Raw genomic sequence first — 12,238 nt, forward strand, 5'->3', positions numbered from 1 at the left:
AATATTTTCTCTACTCTTTCTTTGATTTTCAGCAATATGCACAATATGAAAAGTATCAGGAAACCAACAAAGACAATGTTAAAGCAGACAAATGAATCTAACATTACTGAGTCTTTTAATAGTCTATTATCATCAATATGACCAAAGACATAATATTTCAATCCTGTTGTAAACTACAGAAACACTAGGCTACTAGTGATTCAACATTATCGTCATATATATATATATATATATATATACATATACATATACACATGGGGTCAAAAGTTTCCAATTAAAACACCATATTTTTTTCATCATAAAAAAAAGAATTCTGGGGTCTCATTAGTTAACATTAGAGTATTATATTTTACATCACTTATTAACCTTTTTTGATGTTAGTTAAAATACAATCGATAATTGTTTGTTCATGTTAGCTCACAGTGCATTAATTAATGTTAACAGATACAACTTTTATTTTAATAATGTATTAGTAAAAATATAAATGCACCTAAGATTAACCCTTTCACGCATAGAGGTCACTAGAGTGGATAGCTAATTAAAAAGCAATTTTTTTGCATATGCATGGGTTTTGATGGCATAGTTGCACATCAACCTCTCTAGTGGACTCTAGTGCATCATCCTACACACTGTCACCAAGTGGAAAGCCTTTGTATGTGGAATTTTTGTTTTCTCCAAACCGAGATGGCCAACTTCCAGTCAGAAATGTCAAGTTGCTACGGAATATCCATCCATTCTGAGACTCATGCAGGTAAAAAAACAAAAAAACAAAAGTGTAACATCAAGTTTGGGAGAAAATTCAGATTAATCATATGTCCACTAAATTGGACATCATGCATCACTAGCTATATTTCAGCTACAATTTGTACTATTACTGTGACTGTTAGGGTTAGGGTTAGAATATACTTAAGCTGCAGTAACTTTTTTTTTTTTTTGGCTGTAAATAAATGTATTCGTTTCATTAGATTGTAATTTGCAGTTACATCAAAAAGTAATCCAATTACATAATGCATGTTACTTGTAAAGCATTACTTTACTCATATCATCAAAAAAGAAATCTGATTACACAATGCATGTTACTTATAATGTGTTACTTTACTCATATCATCAGAAAGTAATTTGATTACATAATGCACAATACTTGTAATGTGTTACTTTACTCAAATCATCAAAAAGTAATCTGATTACATAATGCATGTTACTTATAATGTGTTACTTTACTCATATCATCAGAAAGTAATTTGATTACATAATGCACAATACTTGTAATGTGTTACTTTACTCGTATCAAAAAGTAATCTGATTACATAATGCATGTTACTTGCAATGCTTTACTCATCATCAAAAAGTAATCTGATTACAAAATATATGTTACTTGTAATGCATTACTCATATCATCAAAAAGTAATCTGATTACATAATGCACATTACTTGTAATGCGTTACTTTACTCATATCATCAAAAAGTGATATTACATAATGCACAAGACTTGTATTGCGTTACTTTACTCCAGGGTTCACCAATCTCGGTCCTGGAGGGCCGCTGTCCTGCAGAGTTTAGCTCCAACCCCAATTAAACACACCTGAACCAGCTAATCAAGGTCTCACTAGGCATACTAGAAACTTTCAAACAGGTGTGTTGGAGCTGGTTGGAGCTAAACTCTGCAGGGACAGCGGCCCTCCAGGACAGAGATTGGTGAACCTTGCTTTACTCCTTCCATCAAAAAAGTAATCTGATTACGTAATGCACATTACTTGTAATGCATTACTTTACTCGTTACATCAAAAAAGTAAGTGTCAGGGAGTCACTGGAAATAATAGGAACCAAGTACAGAGATGATCAGTGAATGTTTATTTGACAAAACGGAAATCAATGTGCAACAGGTGAACAGTCCCACAACAACTGTTTGGAAAGGAGATGGGCACAGATCCAGCCAGCAAGCCAGGATAACAGCAGTCAGTGGAGTCTCGGGCTGGGCGGGACGGGACTCCAACACACAACAGGGGAGAAACAAGACACAACAAGAACAAATCAAGACACTCAAACATCAAATAAGTATAAGGCAGAGCAAAAAACTAGAATAAAGTAACTGATAAACTACACCTATAAAATCTAAGGAAAAGAATAAAACAAAAGCCAAAACAAATAACTAGAGAAAGCTAAGCATAAATCAGTGTAAACCCAGGCTAAATAATAAAATCAAGTAACTAACTAAAAAGTTAACCAAAAGCAAGAACTGCAAGAGAACTCTAGAGACACTAACACCCGGATAAGAATTGATACAAGTCTATGACATAAACACAACACAATCCAGCAAATACATGAAGCAAGGAAGCACAATATAAAGGGAGTAGAGCACATGAGGACCAGGCGAGTATACAATTAGAGAAATGAGGACTAGACAAGGACTAAACGAGTGTGCATGGTAAAGGGAAACAAGGAGGCAAGACAAGGGGAGCACATGGCAACATAAACAAAGACTAAGCCATGTGCTCAAACACAAAACACATGGAAACATTTAACAAAGACAGAACAGACAAATCTGCCAGGGCAGAGCTCTGACAATCTGATCATGCATGCATGTTACTTGTAATGTGCTACTACACACTGCTCACTTAGATGAGATTTGAAAACACCTGAAAACACATGAAAGGTTTAACAATGCTGTAAAAGTATCATATTTAGAGATAGTTCATGCTAACTACTAACAAATTAAACCTTATTGTAAAGTGTTAACCAACCATTTGAAGAAACGTTTAAGACTTTATGAACTTTTTTTTAGATTTAAATGTTCAGTTTTTAAGATTATATGAAAAACAATGCAAAACACAAACATTTTCCACATTTTTTTTCACTCCACTGTATGTGTATTTGTATTTTTAAAAGCTTTAAAACTGTTTCAAATGGCTCCGTCAACAATCATTGCATTACCAAGCTGGATTTTTACACTCCAAATAAATACACTCAACAAAAGTGCAGCTGCATATTACAGATGTTGCCACAAGGTGGCGCTCCTGTATACAAAATATTGCCAGATCCTTGGTTATTTCTTGTTCAATTCCACAGTAATGTCTTTGTAAAATACCATACAAAGGTTGCCTTTTAAGTCTTTCATTCTTTCAGAAATATTTCATAGAGCCTCACCTTCCATCTTACAAATGGAAACTTGATGAACTTTCAGAGTCAGAGATGTGTCAGGTGAATTCAGAGCACTGTTGCTATGTGCATGTGTAGTAAATGAGCACTCGTTCAGTATCACAGCAGAAGGCGATTCATTAGTAGCCCTCCAGGAGTCAGTAAGTCTAGATGGTAAACCCTGTGGAGATGTGGGTCCATGCAGGTTCGTAGGGTCTCGACAAGAGGCCGGAGGGCTCCAGGTCCTGTGCGTTCTGCTGAGGCAGCGGCCATGGAGAATGTTCTGGAATGCCTTCTTGAACTCCTGGCTGAAACACGGGTAGATGATGGGGTTGAGGCAGCTGTTGAAGTATCCCAGCCAGAAAGTAATTTTGAAGACAGTGTCCGGGGGTCTGTGAGATGGGAAAATTGAGCCTTTGGGGTCACGGTAAGAAAGAAAAGACAAAATTACTATATGCGGCAAGAGACCTCCAGCTCCAAGGTCACTCCAAGACGGCAGGTCAAATGGTTTTGGATGTTTCATATTTTCAAAGGCTTCGCTTTGATGTGCGCATTTCTTAGTATTCTGCAAGCTTTGAACCAGACGCACAAATGATAATGGCATCTTAGCTGTCCAATTACTAAGCAGAAAGGCAGATAAATAAGCTGTATTTCCATAAAACATTAAATGTAAGAACAAATGATATAGATTCGCCTGCAAATACATTTGGAATACATTCAAAATATTTAGTTTTCTGAACTGCTGTTTAGCATATAAAAGTGTGTTTCTATGACTAGCAGGGTTAAAACAGTCTGCAATACTTTCTCTTTCTTTCACAATTCATTCTTTCGTTGTAAACAAGCTCATTTAAACGCAATCTCAAAGGGACCAGCAAGAATTATGTTAATGTTGTTTACGGATAGTGTGGGAGAACCTTGGGTTGTTTTGAAATGTATGAGAATAACAAAATATAAATTAAAGCATGACATCTAAAATGTGTTTCGCTTGAAAACAACGCATCTACACGCTCGTTACACATGCCTTATTCAGAGCATTACTTAGCACATAATATGTTCTCTGAGTTATTGCATAGTTTTTTCATTATTTTTCATTCAAGTTTTTCAACTTTTATCATTATTTCGAAGTAAAACAAATTATTTCAATAAAACATATTAAGTTGTAATGCAAAAACAACAACAAAAAAACAAGAACCTTTTACCTTAAAGTGCCCTTATCATGCTTTTTCTCATGATTTTTCCCCCATGTCAATCAAAACACCTCTCAAAATGCTTGCAACAAATGTGAAAAACGCAGAAAATCAGACCCGATTCAAATTTTTTTTATGATGGACAATAGTTTCGGAGGCAGTGTGTAAACGTGATTGACACAGCGTGAGGTTGTATTTATTTTTTAACGTGCGAAAATTCGGACTCAGTGTGCAAGGACCTTAAGTCTAACCTACATACTGTAGGTTTGTAACAAATTTGCATAATACGCGCCTATGGTCTTCACTAACAGCCCAGGAAAAACATCTACATAGACCCTCCCTCAAACGCTGTAGTTGTAGCTGAGGCCTCGAAAAGTTTGGTTCATGTTGTCGACAGTTAAAACATGCTGTTTTCCACTTTGCATGCACTTCCAAAGGATGAGGACCCGGACTTAAATTGATATGGTAAAACTGACACCATTGTTGTACGTAACTCTGTGCATCAAGTGCTGAGGAAGCTCTGGAGCTGAAATTTAGATATGGTTATGGATGTTTTGTTTCTGATTCCATTGTAAGCGGTAGACCAATAACAACAGACTGGGCCATCTGACCAATCAGAGCAGAGGAAGCTCTCGGAAAGGAGGGGTTTAGAGATTGAATCCTTTATCGAACCGTTTCAGACACTGTGAGAAACAAAGTGATGCTACAGTGTATATTATGAAAAAATTAAAGTGTTTTTTGAACTTGTACGCTGTTGTAGGTGACTTCCAAAGCAAATTAAGAAACCTTTGAAAATGCATAATTGGGGCATTCTAATTTAAAATATATTTAAGATTATTATTATTTTTTGGATGGGCTTTGCTGTGTGTTCACATACATGTCAAGTACTCACCTATGGGCAACACTAGGAAAAAAGGCAGCCAGCAGAGCACGAAACAGCCCACCACAATCCCCAGAGTCTTGGCCGCCTTCTTCTCCTGGAAGAACTTAATCATGAAGGTGAAGTGCGAGTGCTTCAAGCGGACGGCTTCCTCCTTACGACAGTGAACCCGTAGGGTTACTCCGTGCTCCTTCAACCCATTCTTCTGCCTGCTCTTACTCATGGAACGAGTCTTCCGCCGGGCCACCACGTACACCCTACAGTACATTGACAAAATCACTGCCAACGGCACGTAGAAAGAGCATGCAGCGGAGAAGATGGCGTACCCCGGCTCTTCGTTAACTCTGCACACGGACTCGTCCTCCGGCATTGGATCCCTCCATCCAAACAGTGGGCCTACAGAGATGGCAGCCGAAAGGGCCCAGAGAGCCGCCACTGCCGCCAGTGCCCTTCGACTCGTAGCCAAGGAAGGGTACTGCAGCGGGTAACTGACGGCGATGCAGCGATCCACAGAGATCACGCAGAGGCTGAGGATGGACGCCGTGCAGCAAAGCACGTCAAGCGCGGTCCAGGCATTACATAAATGGCGGCCGAATACCCAGCGTCCCAAGGCTTCAGATGCAGCGGAGAACGGGAGCACCACAGAGCTCAGAAGCAGGTCTGCAACGGCCAGATTGGCGATAAAATAATGCGTCACGGAACGAAAGTTGCGATGGCAGGCCACGGAGAGGATGACCAGGATGTTACCCATCACACCGAATATTATGAAGAGCATCAGCACCAGGCCCAAAGCCAGTGTCTTTGTGAGATCTATTTCAAACGCAGGTATCGCAGTGCAGTTGGGACAGTTCTCAGGAAAAAAGGTTGAACTTATGTTATCTTCTGCTGGAAACACGTTGGTCATGACGTCTCTATGCAAGTTACAAAGTTAAGTTTGAGTAGCAAACTGACTTTTAACATGACTTTTAACATGTTTTGTGGTTTCAACTCCAACATGCTTCAGTTGCCATAGCAGTCACACTTGAGGACATTCGTGTGCCATTTAAGTTTCTCAGGTATGACTTTTGATATAAGCCATATTTTTTGATGATCTTGCAACCTTAAAAAGAAAAAAACTGATTATAAGCAGTGTTTCTGACATGATTTTGTTTTTGCACCAGCCCCAGCAAGCAATCTGATGTATGCTAACCCATCTTAAACCAATGCTATTTTTTATCTCCATCATTTTTTACCATTTTTATCTCCACCATTTTTTTATGCATACCTGTTCTGTATCTATCCTTAAGTACAAGTTGATATTAACAACCCATAAGTATAACTAAAGTTATTTAAGTGTCACTAACCTTATGAATTAGCATTTTAGCATTGCTTTCCAAAAGTACAAATAAATCAGCAACAGTTCTTGGCTCGAGTCAGGCAGAATAACCTTCGGTTCAGTGAGCAAAGCTAGTGATCCAATTCAGTTGGAAAGTGAATTGTCTGAATGATTCAGTCCATGATTCTGTGTTTTTGGCAGGATTTAGTTTTTGCACCAACCCTAACCAATACATTTTTTCAGTGCTTACATGCTAAACCAAAAAACAATGCTATTTTCCCCATCTTTTATTGTTTCCATCTTTTTTATTATGCAACCCTGTTGTGCATATGTGTCTATATATACAAGTCAATAAATTACTGAAGTAATTTAAGTTATAAATTCTTGATATGAATTAGCATTTTAGCATTGCTTTCCAAAAGTACAAATAAAACAGTAATGGTTCTTGGCTTGAGTCAGGCAGAATAACCTGAAGAAGACATTTTTATTCAAATGAAGTCCCTACTCGGACAGTAGCTATGCGATTTCGGACACAGCTTCAGACATGACTCATTCAGAATTATTCACCAATCAGTGTGAATGATTCAGTCCAAGATTGAGACCAATAACTTTGTGTTCTATTCAGGTTCACCAGTCAGTTTTAATGATTCAATTTGACTGATTGATTCATAAGAACCACGCTTCAGTTTTATTGTTTGCAAATTTGCAATTATTAATGAGCAATTATGGTTCTTATTGAGTTTATGGCTTCAATAACGACATATCATTCAGTCGATATCTTAATATAGCAGAATTAGTATGTTCTGTTCAGACTGATTCACTGACTCATGTAAATGAACCATATAGATTGACTGGGGCAGATTGTGCATGGTATGTTTGCTTTTGCATGCAGTCAGTGAGGAGATCCCAATTCAGCTGCATGGCCTCACAATTCAGCTAAAATAAATGTTATCATAAAACATATCTCAGTATCTGGCTGTGAACCACTTACGGCTCTGTATGACTGATTCTTAAGTAATGCATTATGTAATGAGATGGAAAAGTGCTTGCTTCTTCAAGTTAGTATTCTGTGAATTGTTTTGGTGTAGTAGTTTTGCCACAATGCAAACTCAATTCACAAAAGCCTTTTAGGACTCATCTATTTGTCAATTTGGTCTAGTGAACTATAACTGCAGAAGCTCACATACATGCCAAATCTTTCACTGAAGCAGAGCTAAGAAGTCTCAAAAGCATTTCATGCTGCAGTGATTCGTTTCCTGTTCAGAAAACCTTAAGAAATGAAATTCAAGGTGAGATGCCAAAAATTATATAAAAAAGGCTTTCAAGTTGATTAAGTAAAGCTTAAGGAAATTTATGGATAGATTTATAGACACGGCAATACTGACATCCATATCTTAGCAAGAGCAATATTTCAACAACCCATGACATGCTGGAAATAAATATGCCTTGTGCGTACAAACAAAACCTAGACAAATACATTAAAACTATGATAAAACAAAAGACTCAAGGTAGTTTTGTTTTGTTTTCATTTGGGCGTGTGCTGCTGACTCAGAGTCTGTATATCATCTGATGAGCCACTGGCTATGGGCCAAAATATACAGTGCCCAAAATCTTATGGATAATGGTTTTATTATTATACAGTGCAATGAATGACAAATTATGTAACTGGACCAAACCGCTTCCTGTATTTTTGTTAGAATTAAATACATTGAAGGGGGTAAGTTGCCACAATGGAAACTGACACTGAAGAGTCTATTATAAGCGTTTCAGCTAAATTTAAAAGAATTCATGGAACAAGAACAACATAACTGTAAAAGGTAAGTTGTTGCAGTTGACCCTTGTCTAAATGTATGTCAGGTTTTTTTTGTGTGTGTGTGTGTGTGTGTGTTCAGTTGTTACACAAAAGCTAAAAAATATGGTAACAAAATTCAGATTGACTTGATTTCATGTCAACATTTGTACATGTCTGCTGTAAAGTCACATGACCAGAGTTGCATGATTCCAGTTGGTGCCTCTTAAAGCTCCATAAAACACGATATTATACACAATACCATATTTAATACATATGTATAATATTGAATAAAATAAGTTACATTGCTCATGATCACAATACATATAAATCATGAGCCCCATTTTGAATAATGGATTGACGCACGTTATAAAATCATTAAATAGCTAATGAAATGAAACATTAAATATTAATTAATTTTGGTTTCTTATATGTCTGATTAACTATTAAATTATTACTTTGTTGTTTGAAACTTTATTTATTGGGCAACTTTTTTCAATTATGACCAGGAATAAACTTCGATTATTTAACAAGTGAAATACATGTTCTCTCTTAATTTAATAAGACCGTTTGAACGAGACGTTTGATGTATAGTCTACAAAATTACAGCATTTGTGTAATTAGACTAAAGAAACTTCTAGGCTACTAATTGTCTCGGAAATTTGCCAAAGTAGACACCAACACACTGCTACACTAAATAGATTAATAGTCTACAATTTCACTTTGAAATCGATTAATTAAAAGCTCTTCGGTAAGAGAAACAGGTTCTTATGATTCCATAATAATAATCGCGTCTGTAACACTAACAATCGCATGCTGCGTTCGCAATTATAATCAATAAATTAACTCTTTTTTTTTATTGCTGAGGTTTCATCATTACGACTAAACATCCTTTAAAAAAATGTACACACTTACCATCATCCAGAGCAACATCTGTAAAAGAGATTGAGTTTTATTTCCATTCGTTCGTGATCTTTGAGAAAACAAATAACACGAGTCTGATGAGGAATCTGATGGGATGCAATACTGTTTGTGCCAACATCCCATAGGCTACTCACTCCCCCCCCCCCCCCCCCCCCCACCCTCTCACATTCACAGATGGTAAAAAGGAGGAATGTAGACTACCCTTAATGAACTCTCTGTATCGTTGTTTTAAAAATGTTTGGAAAAAAACATCTAGGCTTGCCTACTATTTTCCTCACAAATTTAGATTTAATGATTCTAAAAACTTCATATGACCATATATGGTATGAAATATATGACCATATATGACCAAATATGAAATATATGACCAAATATATGACTTCATATATACCATATATGGTGTAAACATCAATTACAAAGTACTATACAATCATTATTTTATTATTATTTTATTTTCAAGCTACTATATAAAAAAAATATTATATAATAATAAATGTACTAATTATTATTATTTATTTTTTTTATTTTATTTTTTTTGCTTTCTACTTAGACATTTCTCACTAAGTCAAAGTATTTTTGACTTACAAAAAAGTGCACTGCAATTCAGAAAAATACATGTTCATTTATTTTTGAATAACAATCTTGTAAGACTGGAAAACTGGAAGAGAGGGCAACTCTCCGAGAGAACTAAGAGAAAATGTTAACTGAGAGAAATGTTAACATTAACATTTCATTCCCAAAGAAGTAAACCAAAAGGTAATAAGGTATTTAAGAGTTTAGAGATAACTTGCACACAGAGGAGGGTGTGTCTTCCAGGCAAATGGCATCCTTGTTTTTCCCAAGTAGATTAAACGGATTTGTATGTTACCACAAGTTTTGCATCTGATGACTAATGGTTATTAAGAAGTTAATTTCCGTTTAGAACAGCAAATGCTGCGTGACCAACCTAAATCTAGGTGTGTCTTACCTCTGTTTTAATTTAATGTTACTTTAGATAAGTGTACGTGGGAAACCACGGCATGGCCAATCCAAAGCTATTATAAGACAAGTAAAGTTGGTTGACTTAGGCTATGTAATAGTGGCCATACCTCTACTGAAGTAAACGTTACGTTAAATTCAAGTGTGCAATCACGGGGGCTATAGTATCTTTGTGTAAACGTGAATGTGACCGATCTGAGATAGCAATTACCTCTGTAGTGACCGAAGCTGATCAGAGCTTGATTATGAGCTTGTGTAAACAGAAGACGCGAAGACCTCTGAGCGACATAATTCCTAATCTGGAACGGATAAAATATACTTACAGAGTTAAAAAGAATAATCAAACATTCGCTCATTTTTAATGATGCTCAGATATCATTAAAACCCTTTTCATGGATGGGAGTCAGATGAAATAACGAGGTATGAGAAAATGTATTTCATTTAAAGGGCCCCTATTATGCTGTTTTAAAGTTCCCTAATGTTGTTTTGGAGTCTCCTACAACAGGTTTACATGCATCAAAGGTAAAAAAAAAACAAAAAAACAACAAAAAAAACGGTTTAATTTCCTCATAATATACATTTGCACATCATCACATTTTCAATGATTCTCAGACGACTCGTGAGATGAATCAATCTCTCAAAATCCCTCCTTTCCGCGATATACTCTGCTCTGATTGGCCAGAGAGCTCAGTCTGTTGTGATTGGCCTACTGTGTACAGCGCGCCGAAAACAAAAATGCCCACTGCCATAACAATGTCAGCTGTCCTTAGGCTTCCTACACCGTAAACTAAACACAGTAACGAACAATGACGTCGATTTGACCATATCAATGCAAGCGCGAGTCCGATGATGAAACATTTCCGAACCTACAAGGACGTCTCGAGCAGGACTCAGTGTTTCTCAGTGATACACAGTTTGAGGTACATTGTATGAGATGTTGCAACTGTAATTCCTCACCATCAGCATTAACAAGTGCATGTCCATCAACAAACTGATTATTTTACTTGTACTAATTTATTTACTGAGTATTTTTCTATTTTCATTCACTTAGAGCTACACACTATATGAAAGGTCACTTTCAAAAATCCATAATAGGGGCCCTTTAATCTTGTTGTGTTGCGTAAAAGGAAAGACAGTAACGCGCAAAGACCTTCACCCGTATTATTGGAAAACTGCCATTGGACCGATAAACGGGCTTACAATCTGAACTGAAATTTTAAAAAAAATAAATAAAATACAACTAAAACCTACTTTTTTGTGTTCCTTTAAGACTGGGGCTGTTTCTCAATTCCAAGAACGCAGAGAACGGACTTGTGTTCTCGTGGAGACCGGTCTTGCCAAGCTTCCTTGGAAGAACGAACTCGGAACCGGCCGCAATGACTTCTGGGACACCAGGCGAGTACTAGCCCAAGTCTGCATTCGATGCATCCTCGGTATCAAGAACACATCCGGGTTCTTTCATGCGTCCTTTGTACTTGCGTTCTTGAGAATTGGGTCTGAACTTCGACGGTTAATGATGACGTAAAACGAGAACACATATTGAGAAACACCCTGGATGTTGGTTTGATACAAGCGTGCCGCACAAGCCCTGAAAAGTGAAGCCAAAACGTCTCGATCGCCCCCCGGTGACTGGTCCTAGTATAGGTCATAAGCCCCGCCTCCCCATGTTATTCAACGGGACGTGAGACCAACTAAACAATTAAATTACACTTCAAATATCTTTTTTCCAAAGGTGGTTTCTTTCATTTGCTGTCGTTTTTATCACGCTGATGTAAGTTCAAGTGTCTGTTTCAAAAATAAGTTGGTTTTTAGTTAGTTACGTGATGCGGTGGTGTAACGTCATGATTGACAGCTGTGATTGACAGGTTCTCGAGCGAAGTAGTCACTGAAGCACCAACGGACATTTTTTTCGGGATCTTCGGAAGACTGAGGAGATTGTATTTACTTTATTTTAACAAGCCTCTTGTCGTATTGCAATCAATTTTTTAAAAAGTGGGCAGAATCCACTCTCCCTGAGTGCATTCTGCGAG

General features: G+C 37.0%; 1 protein-coding gene across 1 annotated transcript; it reads right to left on the bottom strand.

The window, feature by feature from the left end:
- Positions 1–1,842: 1,842 nt before the first annotated feature.
- On the bottom strand, positions 1,843–9,341 carry adra1ab (adrenoceptor alpha 1Ab). Its single transcript, XM_084104066.1, has 3 exons — positions 9,222–9,341; positions 5,215–6,301; positions 1,843–3,549 (listed from the first exon to the last, which is right to left on the bottom strand). The coding sequence occupies exons 2-3, from the start codon at positions 6,104–6,106 to the stop codon at positions 3,131–3,133; spliced, it is 1,311 nt and encodes a 436-aa protein (XP_083960192.1). The 5' UTR covers positions 6,107–6,301; positions 9,222–9,341; the 3' UTR covers positions 1,843–3,130.
- Between the last annotated feature and the right edge of the window lie 2,897 nt (positions 9,342–12,238).

Source organism: Abramis brama (genome assembly GCF_963993115.1).
Source record: "Abramis brama genome assembly, chromosome: 25".
Lineage (NCBI taxonomy): Eukaryota > Metazoa > Chordata > Actinopteri > Cypriniformes > Leuciscidae > Abramis > Abramis brama.